At 43.9% G+C, this 14075-nt stretch overlaps 1 protein-coding gene across 1 annotated transcript in view; it reads left to right on the top strand.

Moving 5' to 3' along the window:
• The first annotated feature begins 1592 nt into the window (after window positions 1-1592).
• USP34 (ubiquitin specific peptidase 34) overlaps window positions 1593-14075 on the top strand; it is a 242035-nt gene continuing 229552 nt past the window's right edge. The window contains exon 1 of the mRNA XM_036334433.1: window positions 1593-1740. Coding sequence (XP_036190326.1) covers window positions 1698-1740 — 43 coding nt within the window. The 5' untranslated portion in view covers window positions 1593-1697. The remainder of the gene's footprint in view (window positions 1741-14075) is intronic.

Genomic DNA, 14075 nt, shown 5'->3' on the forward strand with positions numbered 1-14075 from the left:
TGTGGCGGGTCTCCCGGCGGCAGGGAGGAGGGCAGGGGGGCTGGAGGCCGGAGGGAGGATGTCTGCCCGCGGGGCCTGAAGTCTAGGAGCCCAGATTTCGGGGGAAAGACGGGAAGGGAAGGTGCTGTCTGGAGGGCTCTCCAGCCCCGAGGGGCCCCTGCTCCCGGGGAGCCGCTCACCACAGGACGGGCACCGCCCCCGCAGCCACCCCGGGCGGCGGCCCTTACGGCGAGGTGGTGGCGCGCCCACTTCCACGAAACCCGCGGCGGAGCGACCCCTCCCCAGCCGGTCGGGGCTCGGTTCGCACCACACGAGGCCCCCGCCCTGGGGGACTTTTCAGCCACGTCCCTCCATCACCAGGCGGGACACATACCGGCGACGAAGGTGTGGGAAGGGCAGGCGCGAGGGCCATCCCCAGGCAGCGGGCTCCCCGGCCCGGAACTCGCGCGGCGCCCCTGCCTGCCCCGGCCCCGTCCGCCCCGGCCCCGTCTCCACTCCCTTGACAGCTGCTCTCCCCCGGGGAGCAGCGCCGGCGCCTCAGGTGAGGACTCAGGTGGGCGACGCCTCAGGGGCCCTCTCGCGTGAAAAGGAGGAGCTGCTCATGTGGGCGCCGCTCCCCGCCATTTCTCGTCTCCTCAGGCGTCTCAGGCTCGAGGGAGGATGAGCCCGCGGGACTGAAGGTAGTGAGGGACGCGGCCGCAGGCCAGGCCGACGGGGCCGTTCCGTCCGCACAAAGCCCGCGGGGGGAGGGCCGTGTGCCCCCCTGGGCGGCGGCGTCGGCCCGGATCCCCATGGCCGCCCCCCCGCCCCCCCCGCAGCGCGGGGAAGGAAGATGTGGCAGAAAGCGGCGCCCGCTTCCCTTCGCGAGCCCGGAGGGAAAATGGCGACGCTCAAGGGCGGGGGTCAGAGCGGCGCTCGCTGGGCCTCGGCGCCCGCGGAGGGGGCCGTCGTGGGCGACGCCGCGCAATCGCGACCGGCTAGGCGCCGCCGCCGCCATCTTCGACTCACCCGGGCCCCCCTCCCCCCGCGGCCTCGCTGGCTGCCGTCTCCCTTCCGGCCGCCGACGGAGATCCGGGCGGGGCGGGGCGGGGGGCGGACGCGCCGAGGGGGTGGGCCGAGGGCGGGGAGGCCGGACGGAAGAGGAAAGGGAGGGCAGCGAGCGGGCCACGGCGGGGAGCGGAGCGTGCGGCGTGTGTGCGGAGGCCGAGTGGGAGGGCGGGAGGCGAGGCGAGGGCGGGAGGCGGAGGAATGAGCGCGCGCGGCGCTTCTCGCGGGCCCCGTCGCCCGCACGGAAAGAGCCGAGCGCAGCCCGAACGCTCTATTAAAATGGCGGCGTCGGCGTCGGCGGTGGCCGCGGCGTCTGGTCGGTGAAGTGACTCTGCTGCTGCTTTCCCCACCCGCCCCCTCCCTCCCTCTCCCCTCCCCCCGTCCTTCCCCCCCTTCCCCGCCGCCGGCGCCTCGGCGCCCCTCCGGCCTGCGCACCTCCCCTCGCCCCCCTCCTCTCCCCCGCCCGCCCCGGCGACCGCCGGCCCCCTCCCCCATCCTGCTCCCGCCCCGTCCCCGCCGCCGCCCGCCCTCGTTGCCTCCCCGCCCCGCCGGCCGGCCGGCCCCCGCCTCCGCCTCTCTCCCCTCCCCCCCGCCGGTCGGGATCAGTCAGCGCGATCCGAAGCGGGGGAGGGGGGGGCGGCGGCCGAACGATGTGCGAGAACTGCGCAGACCTGGTGGAGGTGTTAAATGAAAGTAAGTAGCGCGGCGGCGCCGGTCGGGGTGCAGGGCTGGGGGCCCCCGCGCTGCCCGGCCGGCCGCTGCGGCCCGCGGGAGGGACGGCCGAGCCGGCGGCGTGCGGGCCTAGCGCCGCGGGAAGGTGCGCTGTGGCGCGGCCGCCGCGCCGCCTCGGGCCCAGCTCGGCCGGCTCACCTGGGCGCCGGGAGGGGGCCGCGGCCGAGCTGCAGCCAGGCCCGGCCCGCGGCCTGGGCGCCGGGAAAGTTTCCTCATTACAGGTGTCAATTAGCGAGGCACTAACGAGCGCCTCCGCTCCCGATGGGAGGGGAGGGAGGGGCGGCCGAGGGCGGGCTTCCCTCCGCGGGCCGGACCTGCGACCCTCCGGCCGCCCCCTGGTTGTCGGGGTGCTGCCGAGGCCTCGCGTCCCTGTGGTTTCCTTTCGACTCTCTGGGAGGAGGATGGTGGCTTTCCCCTCCCTTGGGGGGCGGGGGGTGGTGGTGGGTGGGTGGGTGGGTGTGTGAAAACCTTCTGCCAGACCTTAGGTACCTGGAAATGAACTGTGGCCGTGGTGATTGGAAACTTCAGACATTTGTGAAAAATTAATGCCGTTTCTTCGCGTGCCATTCGTTGTTTTCATGGGCAATTCTGTGATACTAAGGAGAGTATTGTACCTCAGACACCATCCCGACACAGTCATGGCCTCGCTCCTGGGATAAAAGGCCTTATTCCTGATACTTTTGATTATTAAAGAGTGTTAATGCACGTACATGGATCCAGCCAGATTTAAAATTTTTATTCCCGACCCTTGCAAGATGGTCTTTTAGCTTAAAGAAACAAGCTGTATTGCAAGCTAACTCCTCCTGGGCCCAAAGGCCTAGTTGGACCAGGTGAATTAGATAAAAGGTTACCATACAGAAACATGATGGTTAAGGAAATGCTCGATTACCAGCAGCTTCTGTAGGTTTTGGGTTTGTGTTGTGTGTGTGATAGTTTGAAAGACTTTCAAACTACCTGTTTTCTAATATGGTTCTTTAAGACAATTGATTTATAAAGTGTATCATCTTGTTTGTGTTTGAATTTCACTTTAGTGACCAAAGGCAATAATAAACGTGGAAGGGTATTCAGTTTACTTTCAACTGAGTGTTTACTCCTGAAAGGTGGAAGCAGGGTTTTGCTCATATTCAAACTATACTTTCCAATAACTGTGCCATTCTGAAATTTTCTAGATTTTAAAAATTATTTGTATTTTTAGATACTTTTATTTTTGGTGCAGGTGGTTTGATACACTGATAAACCTAAGTCCTTATTTCAGCAAACTGTATTCTGTATCTCAGATATAAGTTGTGTGATTATGGCTTGGTTCTGAAATTGGAAAATGAATAGCTTTGCTGTGTAATATATTAGGAAAAATTGCTTTTAATAATTAAGTTGGCGTTTTAAAAATTTTAAACTTAACGAGTACAATTAATTTTAAACATAGTTTCTAAATAAACTGAAGTTAGCTAATCTTGATTATTTTTTGAAGAGACTTGGTGAAAGGTCCTGTTGAGGATTATTTGTGAACCCCCTAGAACTCTGTTTAGGAGCACTCAAACATGTAATGGATTTATGGAGAGTTGGAAATAGTATGGAGAATTGAAGTAGAATTTACTTTTTATTACCTTTAAGTAAATATAGTTAGTTGAACAAGGCTCACAAAATTTGTCCAGGCAGACCCTCTAAGAAAACCTGTTATTTTTTAAAAACCTGTTTTAATGAACAAAAAATAGAAGGATTTCCTATTTGTGTCTGGGCCAATGATTTCTGAAAATACTGAGACCGTTTCTTAATATTTCCTTTCAGGCTCAGTTTAAAAATTTGCCTCCTAAACACATTTTCACAGTGATAATTTCCTTTTAAAAAAAGTTACTTAAGCAATTTTTTTGTAGGTTATACCGAGCTGTTATAAGTTGCTTCCTCCCCCCTCCTCACACATCCCCCGCCCCCCCCATTATCATTTTTTCTTTGTGTAGTTCCTGTATTTCATACTAACATTTATCTATGACTGGGTAGAATTGTAATAGTTGGAACTTGATAAAACTTGTTGAATTGAAGTGTAGGGAATATGTCTTTGTGGTAATCTGGCTCACAATAATTATTAAGACTACTTTTCCCCTTCCATAGGTTGTGCAAAAATGAGCATCAATTCATTCTTGATTAGAAATTCAGAGTTAAAGTATCAAAATAATGTGCTCAGAATTCATTTCTCAATATAACTCCCCATAACAGTTTAACCAAGAGAAGAAGTAAAACTATATTTTTGGGTGTTATGTTTCAAGTTGATGTTGAAAAATTATTTAAAAAAGTACCAAAAACTTAATTTCAAGTTTACAATCTCTGACCAAACTTAAAGAAGTCTGCCTGGACACACCAGTAAATGTGCAATCTAAAAATTTTGTGTTTTAAATAAAAGGGTAAACATATGTGGATAGTATATAGTTTTATATCTGATATACACAGTTTTGATAAGGTAAGGACTTTAGATGAATTGTTTACTTTAAAATCTTGTAGAAAGTAATGTAGTTAAAATAAAAATTGGTAGTAAAAGAATGTGAGTAGTTTTTGATGAGAGTATTAATACCACTTATACCTCTATTCTTGCTGAGAGTCTGAAGCTGTAAACTCTAACTGTGGAACATATATCCGTATACAGACACAATTTTGCCAGCAGGTTAAGGCGCATTGAAGCCTGTCTGTAGAACCAGGTTAAGGATCCCATAATAAGGACTCTTTTTAATGTGGTCATGACAGATATCCTAAAACTTGAAATTACATTTCCAAATAGCATTTGGCTGTAGTGTTAGAAAAGATCTCAACAATGCTAACATTTGAATTTCCATTTTACTTTCATGCTTTGTTTTTTAATAAAGAAGACATTTAAAAATATATATTTTTATTGATTTCAGAGAGGAAGGGAGCGGGGGAGAGAGAGAGAGAGAGAAACATCAATGATGAGAGAGAATCACTGATCAGCTGCCTTCTGCTTGTTTGAACCCACAACCAGGGCAGCATGTGCCCTTGACTGGAACCTGGGACCCTTCAGTTCACATGCTGATGCTCTATCCACTGAACCAGACTGGCTAGGGCAAGAAGACATTTTTAAAAGCTTGGAATATATTGGGTGAATTTTACTGTATCAGTTTATGGGGTTGCATTTAGTTTAGGAGATGATTTAAAGTTTATATTCCTATGCTGCTTTTGTCGAATTTGTATGTTTGCTGCTTTTTATAGCTATTTTTATGAACAGTTCAGTAAGTCAGAGGTATTTTTGGATGTTGATGAGAATTTGGAGGCCTGAAGTTATGCTTTGCCCCATCACCATAGCTAGGTCATTAGTAAATTGAGGTCATTATTTGCTTTGGAAAGGTACATTTCTCTGAGAGCAGAGTGAAAATTACTTTAAATGTACATCAGTCTTTTAAACTATTTGTATGTTGTGGATTTTATTCTATGTTCTATGTTGGGTGAATTACAGTTGTTTAAAATAGACAAATCATTTGTCCTTCCTAACTATCCTTTGAGATAGGCAGGAACATGTATTGATATAATTTGAAAGGTGAAGAATTAAATCTCAGAAAGGCTAAGTGGTTTGCTAAAGATCATCTGTCATCTGCTTAGTTAGTAGTCATATCTAAGCTAGAACTCGAGATACTCTGATACCAGTATTTGCAGAATAATTCTGTTTGCAGAATACTTTATTGAACAGTTTGTGTTGGGTACTTTATCAATTCTTTGAGGTGGGTACTCTATCACCCTTTTCAGATAAGAGAACTAAGGCTTATGCAACTTGCACAGAGGCACGGGACGATTCAGTGGAGCCAGGATTTGAACAAGATTTAATCCCGAAAAGCCCACGCTCTTAACAGTTATGCTATATACTGTATAAACTTGGATAATCTATTCAAGTGGAGGACATCATTATGAATACAGTGTTTGGCAAAATAAATAGTTACTATATTTTTATGTATTTTAACAAATTCAGGTGTAAATCCATGGTAATTGTAATAGAAATTTATGGTGATAAATGTAGCTGAATGGGAATCTCTATCTTAATATTGTTTGTCAGCAATAATCTCTTTTAAAAAACTACACATTTCACCCTAGCTGGTGTGGCTTGGTTGGAACTTCCTCCCTCCCACCAAGGGGTTGCAGGTTTCATCCCCAGTTGGGGCCCATAACCAGATTGCAGTTTGAGCCTTGAGGCAGACAATCCATGTTTCTCTCTCAAATCGATGTTTCTCTTTCTCTCTCCCTCTTCCTCTCTCTAAAATCAATAAAAAACAAACACATGTCCTCAGGTGGGGATAAAAACAAATACTACATATTTCTCTCCGTTGTTATTTTTTAAAAATATTTTTTATTGATTTCAGAGAGGAAGGGAGAGGGAGAGATGGAAACATCAGTGAGGAGAGAATCATTGATCAGCTGCCTCCTGCACACCCCCTACTGGGATTGAGCCTGCAACCTGGGAATGTGCCCTTGTCCGGAATCAAACCTGGGACCCTTTAGTCCACAGGCCGACGCTCTAGCTACTGAGCCAAACCAGCTAGGACTCTCCGGTTTTTTAGATAAGTACACAGGCACTAAATAATCTGTCATTAGTAACAACATTTTTTGGTAGATTTTTATTCTATTATTTGAACTGATTCTTAAAATTGCAAATTTTATTTCATGACAAAATGAAGTCCCAAATTATGGATTTATATTTGGTAAATTAATCTTGGTATATATATATCCCCTTAAGCCAGTTAACATTTGAAATAGTTTTTCAAAGATAATAGTATTCACGTTTTAATTCAAATATTTGTATAAAGTAATTTGTAAACCATAGAACTATAAACGTGTAGTAGGTATGAAAGCTTTCTGCATAGTCAGTGATAACTATTGATGACTGGCTTTAGCATTGTATTCATGAAATATGTGAATGTTATGTTTAATAATGAGAGTATATATCTAGTATTTCCTATGTGTATTGGGAATTTTTAAATTTTTAAAAAGAAGGTCAGAAACTTTTCAATAATGACTTAATCAAGGTAGACAGACCGTAGCCAAATTGGCTGGGTTATCTTTCTTTGTCACTTACTGTTTTTTTCCTAATTATAAAGGTTGCATATTCTTTTTTTTTTAATTAAATCTTTATTGTTCAGATTATTACATTTGTTCCTCTTTTTCCCCCCCCATAACTCCCCTCCTCCCAGTTCCCGCCCCACCCTCCACCCTCACTCCCCACCCACTGTCCTCATCCATAGGTGCACGATTTTTGTCCAGTCTCTTCCCGCATCTCCCACACCCCTTTCCCCCCCCAAGAATAGTCAGTCCATTCCCTTTCTATGTCCCTGATTCTATTATAATCACCAGTTCATTCTGTTCATCAGATTATTTATTCACTTGATTCTTAGATTCACTTGTTGATAGATGCATATTTGTTGTTCATAATTTGTATCTTTACCTTTTTCTTCCTCTTCCTCTTCTTAAAGGATACCTTTCAGCATTTCATATAATCCTAGTTTGGTGGTGATGAACTCCTTTAGCTTTTCCTTATCTGTGAAGCTCTTTATCTGACCTTCAATTCTGAATGATAGCTTTGCTGGATAAAGTAATCTTGGTTGTAGGTTCTTGGTATTCATCACTTTGAATATTTCTTTCCACTCCCTTCTGGCCTGCAAACTTTCTGTTGAGAAATCAGCTGACAGTCGTATGGGTATTCCCTTGTAGGTAACTGAGTTTCTTTCTCTTGCTGTTTTTAAGATTCTCTCTTTATCTTTTGCTCTTGGCATTTTAATTATGATGTGTCTTGGTGTGGTCCTCTTTGGATTCCTTTTGTTTGGGGTTCTCCGCGCTTCTTGGACCTGTAAGTCCATTTCTTTCACCAGGTGGGGGAAGTTTTCTGTCATTATTTCTTCAAATAGGTTTTCAATATCTTGCTCTCTCTCATCTTGTGGCACCCCTATAATTCAGATGTTGGTACGCTTGAAGCTGTCCCAGAGGCTCCTTACACTATCCTCGCATTTTTGGATTCTTTTTTCATTTTGCTTTTCCAGTTGGGTGTTTTTTGCTTCCTCGCATTTCAAATCATTGACTTGATTCTTGTGCTCCTCTGGTCTGCTGTCGGGAGTCTGTATAATATTCGTTATTTCAGTCCGTGTATGCTTAATTTCTAGTTGGTTCCCCATCATAACATCGAGGGTCTCATTAGTTTTCTTGTAGATCTCATTAAGCTTATCGGCGGCTTCTAAACAGTTCTTGAGAGACCTTAAAAGTGTGGTTCTGAACTCTATATCTTCCATTGACAATTTTGTCCTGTTTCTTTGTCTCCGCATTTTGTTATGCTTCCTTGGTGCACCCCCTAGTGGTCTTTGTTCGCAGTCTTATAGTTAAATCTTGATTGTTGTAGCTAATACCAGGGAGGGTTTGACCTCCAGGCCAAGTGGCTGTGAGAATCAGCTGTGTCAGCAGTGAGAGAACTTCTGTCCTCTAGGGAGGTGCTAATCTGGCGTTTGCCTGAGGCTATCCGGCAAATGCCTCAGTGCAGGGCTTGGGCGGGGCGGGTCGCACAGGATCAACAGGGTGGGCTGGAGAGAGCAGTTATGGCGGCTCTCAGTCCTGTCCCCAGGGGCTCTGCCTCTCTGAGTCCCAGCACCCGCTGCAAAGCTCAGAGAGAAAGCTGCACTCGCTCTGACTGAAGCCAGACAGTCCCGCTTCTCCCGTTTGAGTCTGGGTCCCTAAAGACTCGCCCGTATCTGGAGCTCAGAGTCTGCGACTCCCTCCCAATTGAAAACGCCAACCGCGCACTCCGCACCTCAGAATTTGACTTCAGCACTGCGCCTCCTCTGAGTGTCCGTATGCGTTTCTCTTTCCTCCTAGTTGTAGGACTTCCACTCAGCCAGCGTTCCTGTGGTTCTGGGTGATGTCCGTTCCGTCTTTTAGTTTCACTTTTGAAGTAGTTGTTCAAAGCAGCAAACTCCGGCGTTAACCTATGCCGCCATCTTGGTTCTCCGAAAGGTTGCATATTCTTATTGTAGACATACTGAAAAGTGTTCAAATTTAAATCTGCACTAATCTTACCATCCAGTGATGACTCCTGTTAATGCTTTTAAATATTTTTCCATCTTTTTTGTACCCATATCCATTTTAAAAATTGATAATGAGGTATATGAGTTTAATATCTAGCTTAACTTAACATTGTGTTTGATCATCTCCTTTAACTTTGGAAAACATTTTTGTGTGTATATTTCCATTTTGTATACAATTTAGTATTTCCTTATTGTATGCTTGTTTCCGATTCTCCCATCTTACCTAATAATAGACAAACATGTAAATTGACCATCCCTCCGCTACACTCACCAGCCAATCAGGAGAGTATGCAAATTAATCCAACAAAGATGGAGCAGCAAAGATTGAAGGCTCCGGCCAGAGCAGTGAAGACTGAAGGCTCTGGCGGGAGCAAAGGTCTGGGTCCCGGGTGCCGGAGGAAAACCGGTGCTGGAGGAAAACCGGTGCCGGCAGCCAGGGAAAGGGAAGGCCTATTGCATGAATCTCTTTGTGCGACGGGCCTCTAGTATTATAAATAATGCTGCAGCACTACCGGTGTTTGCTCAGTGGTTAGTGTTGGATCTCGAATTGAAGGGTCTTGGGTTCAATTCCCTGTCAAGGGCACGTACCTGGGTTGCAGGTTTGATCCCTGGCCCTGTCAGGGTGCATGCGGTAGTCAGCCAGTCGATGTGTCTCTTTTCACATTGATGTTTCTCCCTCTTCTCCCCCCCCCTCCACTCCCTCCCACTCTCTAAAATTTAATGGAAAAAATATCCTCCGGTGAGAATTAATAACACATATATACAATCCTGCAAATGATCATCCTTGCATGTAAATATTTTAATACATTACTGGTTCTTTAAGATAGATTCTTAGAAGTGATTACTGTGCCAGAAATAGAAATACTTTGTTTATATTATCCAATTTTCAGAAAGGATATACTGATTTCCATTCTTTCAGCAGTGTCTTCGCAACTTGGGTACTCTCACTTGTACAGAATATTATCCTTTAAAAAGTGTTCTTTTGGCAACACATGTAATAACTAATTACTAGTAAGTTTAAACACATTTTTATTGGCTATTTGCATTTATTTAATGGTATAAATGTACCTTTTTGGCATTTATTTATTTATTTATTTTTTTAAATATATTTTATTGATTTTTTACAGAGAGGAAGGGAGAGGGATAGAGAGTTAGAAATATCAATGAGAGCGAAATATCAATCAGCTGCCTTCTGCACACCCCCTATTGGGGATGTGCCCGCAACCAAGGTACATGCCGTTGACCGGAATCGAACCTGGGACCCTTCAGTCCACAGGCCAACGCTCTATCCACTGAGCCAAACCAGTCAGGGCCCTTTTTGGCTTTTAATGTTTTGCGTTAACTTAGAAGAGCTGTTCACTTATTAAGTATATCAACCCTTGGTCAAATTCAGCATGTATCTTTTTCCTGCTTTTTTGTTTGTTTTTTCATTTTGGCATTTTTAATTACTGGTTTAAAAAATGTTTTATGTTGTGCAGCTTCTTCATTGTTGCCTGTCTAAAATATAATATATGGTCATCATATTGCTTGCTTAAACCATCATAGCTCTTATTGCCTGGAGATTAAAGTCCTAACTTTTTAGCCTGGCATATATATTATAGCATATTTTGGCCCAAAGTCATCTCTTTTTTGTGTGTGTGAGGTCTTCTTAAATCTTTTTGGACCTCTCTTAAAATGATTTATACCCTTTAGTTAGGATACATACTGTGTAATAGCTCATCCTTTTTATATGTATATAAAAAAATCGGCCTCCTTTGCTGAATGGTGAACTCCTTAAAGTTAGAAGCCATGTTTTATTCTTTTCCCAGTCCTGATACAGTGCCTTGCAGAGAGTAGTGCTTAGTAAACATTTTAGTTAATGAAAAGTTGTGGTATAAGATTGCCTAGATAAGTAAATCAATATTCATGGGCCTATAATCAGTAGTGATTTATTTCATTTATTTATTTATTTATTTATTTATTATTTCATTTATTTTTTAAATTTCTGAAAGCTTATAGTCTTTTAATTTTTTTAAATTTTTTTATAGAGGGAGAGAGAGGGGATGGGGCAGGAGGGGTGAGAGATTTGTTCCACTTATTTATGCATACATTAGTTATTCCTTTTTTGAAAAAATATTTTTATTGATTTCAGAGAGGAAGGGAGAGAGAGATAGAAACATAAATGATGAGAGAGAATCATTGATCGGCTGCCTCCTGCACACCTTCTACTGGGATTGAGCCCGCAACCCGGGCATGTGCCCTTGACCAGAATTGCACCTGGGACCCTTGGTTCCTTAGGCTGATGCTCTATCCACTGAACGAAACGGGCTAGGGCATTGGTTGATTCTTTATATTTTATTTTTTCCTTTTTTAAAAATTATTGTTAAAAGTATTACATATGTCCCCCTTTTTCCACCATTGACCTCCTCCAGTCCCCCCTGGCCTCTCCCCTTCCATTGTCTGTGGCCATGGGCCATGCATATATGCATGCAAGGTTCTTGGGTGATTACGTCCCACCCACCAATCTTCCCCCGCCTTCCCTCAGAGATTCTGCAGTCTGTTCTATGCTTTCATGTTTCTGGATCCACTCTGTTCATCAGTTTATTTTGTTACTTAGATTCCACATATGAGTGTGATCATGTGATACTTGTCTTTCTCTGACTGACTTATTTAACTTAGCATGATAACTCTCCAGATCCTGCCATGCTGTATCAAAGGATAAGAGATTCTTCTTTTTTGCTGCTGCATACTATTCCATGGTAAAAATGTACCACAGCTTTTTTATCCACTCGTCTATTGATGGGCACTTGTGCTGTTTCCAGATCTTAGCTATTGTGCTGCTCTGAACATAGGGGTGCATACATTCTTTTTGATTGGTGGGATCACTGGGTCAAATGGCAGTTCCATATTTAATTTTTTGAGGAAACTCCATATTATTTTCCATAATGGCTGTACCAGTCTGCATTCCCACCAGCAGTGTATTAGGGTTCCCTTTTCTCCACATCCTCACCAGCACATACCATTTGTTGATTCCTTGATGGTTAGCCATTCTGGCAGGTATGAGGTGATACCTCATTGTCGTTTTAATTTGCATTTCTCTGATGATCAGTGACTTTGAGCATTTTTTCATATGTCTCTTGGCCATCTGTATGTCCACTTTGGAGAAGTGTCTATTTAGGTCCTTTGCTCATTAAAAAAAAAAAAAAAAAAATATATATATATATATATACACACACACACACACACACACGTGTATGTATTTATTTATTGATTTCAGAGAGGAAGGGAGGAGAGAGAAACATCATTGAGAGAGAACCATTGATCCTGCACGCCCCAAACTGGGGATCGAGCCCACAACCCAGGCATGTGCCCTTGACCGGAATCAAACCCAGGACTCATAAGTCCGCAGGCCAATGCTCTATCCACTGAGCCAAACCAACTAGGGCTGCCCATTTTTTAATTGGATTGTCTGTCTTCCTTTTGTTGAGTTGTATGAGTTCCTTATATATTTTAGATATTAACCCTTTATCAGATGTACCATTGCCAAATATGTTCTCCCTTACAGTGGGCTCCCTTTTCGTTTTACTGATGGTTTCTTTTGCTGTGCAGAAGCTTTTTATTTTGATGTTCCATTTGTTAATTTTCTCCTTAGTTTCCTTTGCCCTAGGACAGGGGTGGGCAACTCCTGGCACGCGTGCCAAACATGGCATGCCAGTAACTTTTGCTGGCACGCGAAACCCTCTTACAATCTTCCATTTACAATTTTTTTCTTAATATCGACTTTTTATTTTTCAGATAAATTCAGTGTAGGTGCATCTTAGATAAATAAATAATTTTACATAACAAGTTATCTTAAAGACCATTGACATGGATTGACAGAGAGGGGAAGAGCAATTTCTATGCCTCTGCCTTAACTCTCCCTGCCTTCCTAGATCCGACCAGTGTTTTGGTTTCATCCACATACGCTTGTGAATCTTTGTTCTCAGTGATGAATTTTGTTAAGTCTCGCAATAGGAGTAGCCTGACGGATGAAAGTAGTAGCTCGTGCATATCTCTGAAGGTCACGAAATATAAACCTGATGTAAAATCTCTGCCATCAGTGATGCAGCAGCAAAAGTCCCACTGATAATATCAAACGGAGTCATAAAGTTTTCTGTCGGACTGTCAGTGTACACGTATACATTAAAAAATAAATGTATTTTTCATCATCATATACTGTGTTTTTGTCGCTTGAATGAAATTTATTATTTCTTCAAGGTTCTTCACATACGTACACCTTAAGAGATATCAACTAGGCATAACATGTTCTCAAAAAATTAGGGTTGGCACGCAGAAGAATTTTGAGTCAGAGATTTTGCTGGTTTTGGCACGCACTCACAAAAAGGTTGCCCACCCCTGCCCTAGGAGATGTATCTGTAAACATATTGCTATAAGAGATGTCTGAGATTTTACTGCCTATGATTTCTTCTAGGATTTTTATGGTTTCACGACTTACATTTAAATTTAAGTCTTTTATTCATGTGGAGTTTATTCTTTTGTGTGGTGCAAGTTGATGGTCAAGTTTCATTTTTTTGCATGTATCTGTCCATTTCCTAGCACAATTTATTGAAGAGACTGTCTTGACTCCATTGTATGCTCTTGCTCCTTTGCCAAATATTAATGGCTTGGGTCAATTTCTGGGGTCTCTGTTCTGTTCCATTGATTTATATGCCTATTCTTTTGCCAGTATCAGGTTGTTTTGATTACAGTGGCTTTGTAGTATAACTTGAAATCTGGTATTGTGATTCCTCCAACTTTGTTTGTTTTTTCTCAAGATTGCTGCAGCTATTTGGGGGTCTTCTTTGATTCCATATAAATTTTTGGAGTATTTTTTCTAGCTCTATGAAATATGCCATTGGTATTTTTTATAGGGATTGCATTGAATCTGTAGATTGCCTTGGGTAGTATGGACATTTTAATGATGTTGATTCTACCAATCCATGAATAAGGTATATTCTTCCACTTGTTTATATCTTCTATCTCTGTTTTTCAATGTCCTGTAGTTTTCCAAGTACAGGTCTTTTGCCTCCTTGGTTACGTTCATTCCTAAGTATCTTAACTTTTTTGTTGCAATGGTAAATGGGATTGCTTGTTTAGTTTCTCTTGCTGAGACTTCACTATTGGTGTATAAAAAAGCCATTGATTTTTTGGTGTTGATTTGGTATCCTGCTACATTGCCAAATTAATTTATTAAATCTAGTAGTTTTTTGGTGGAGTCTTTAG

Source organism: Myotis myotis, unplaced genomic scaffold (genome assembly GCF_014108235.1).
Source record: "Myotis myotis isolate mMyoMyo1 unplaced genomic scaffold, mMyoMyo1.p scaffold_m19_p_14, whole genome shotgun sequence".
Lineage (NCBI taxonomy): Eukaryota > Metazoa > Chordata > Mammalia > Chiroptera > Vespertilionidae > Myotis > Myotis myotis.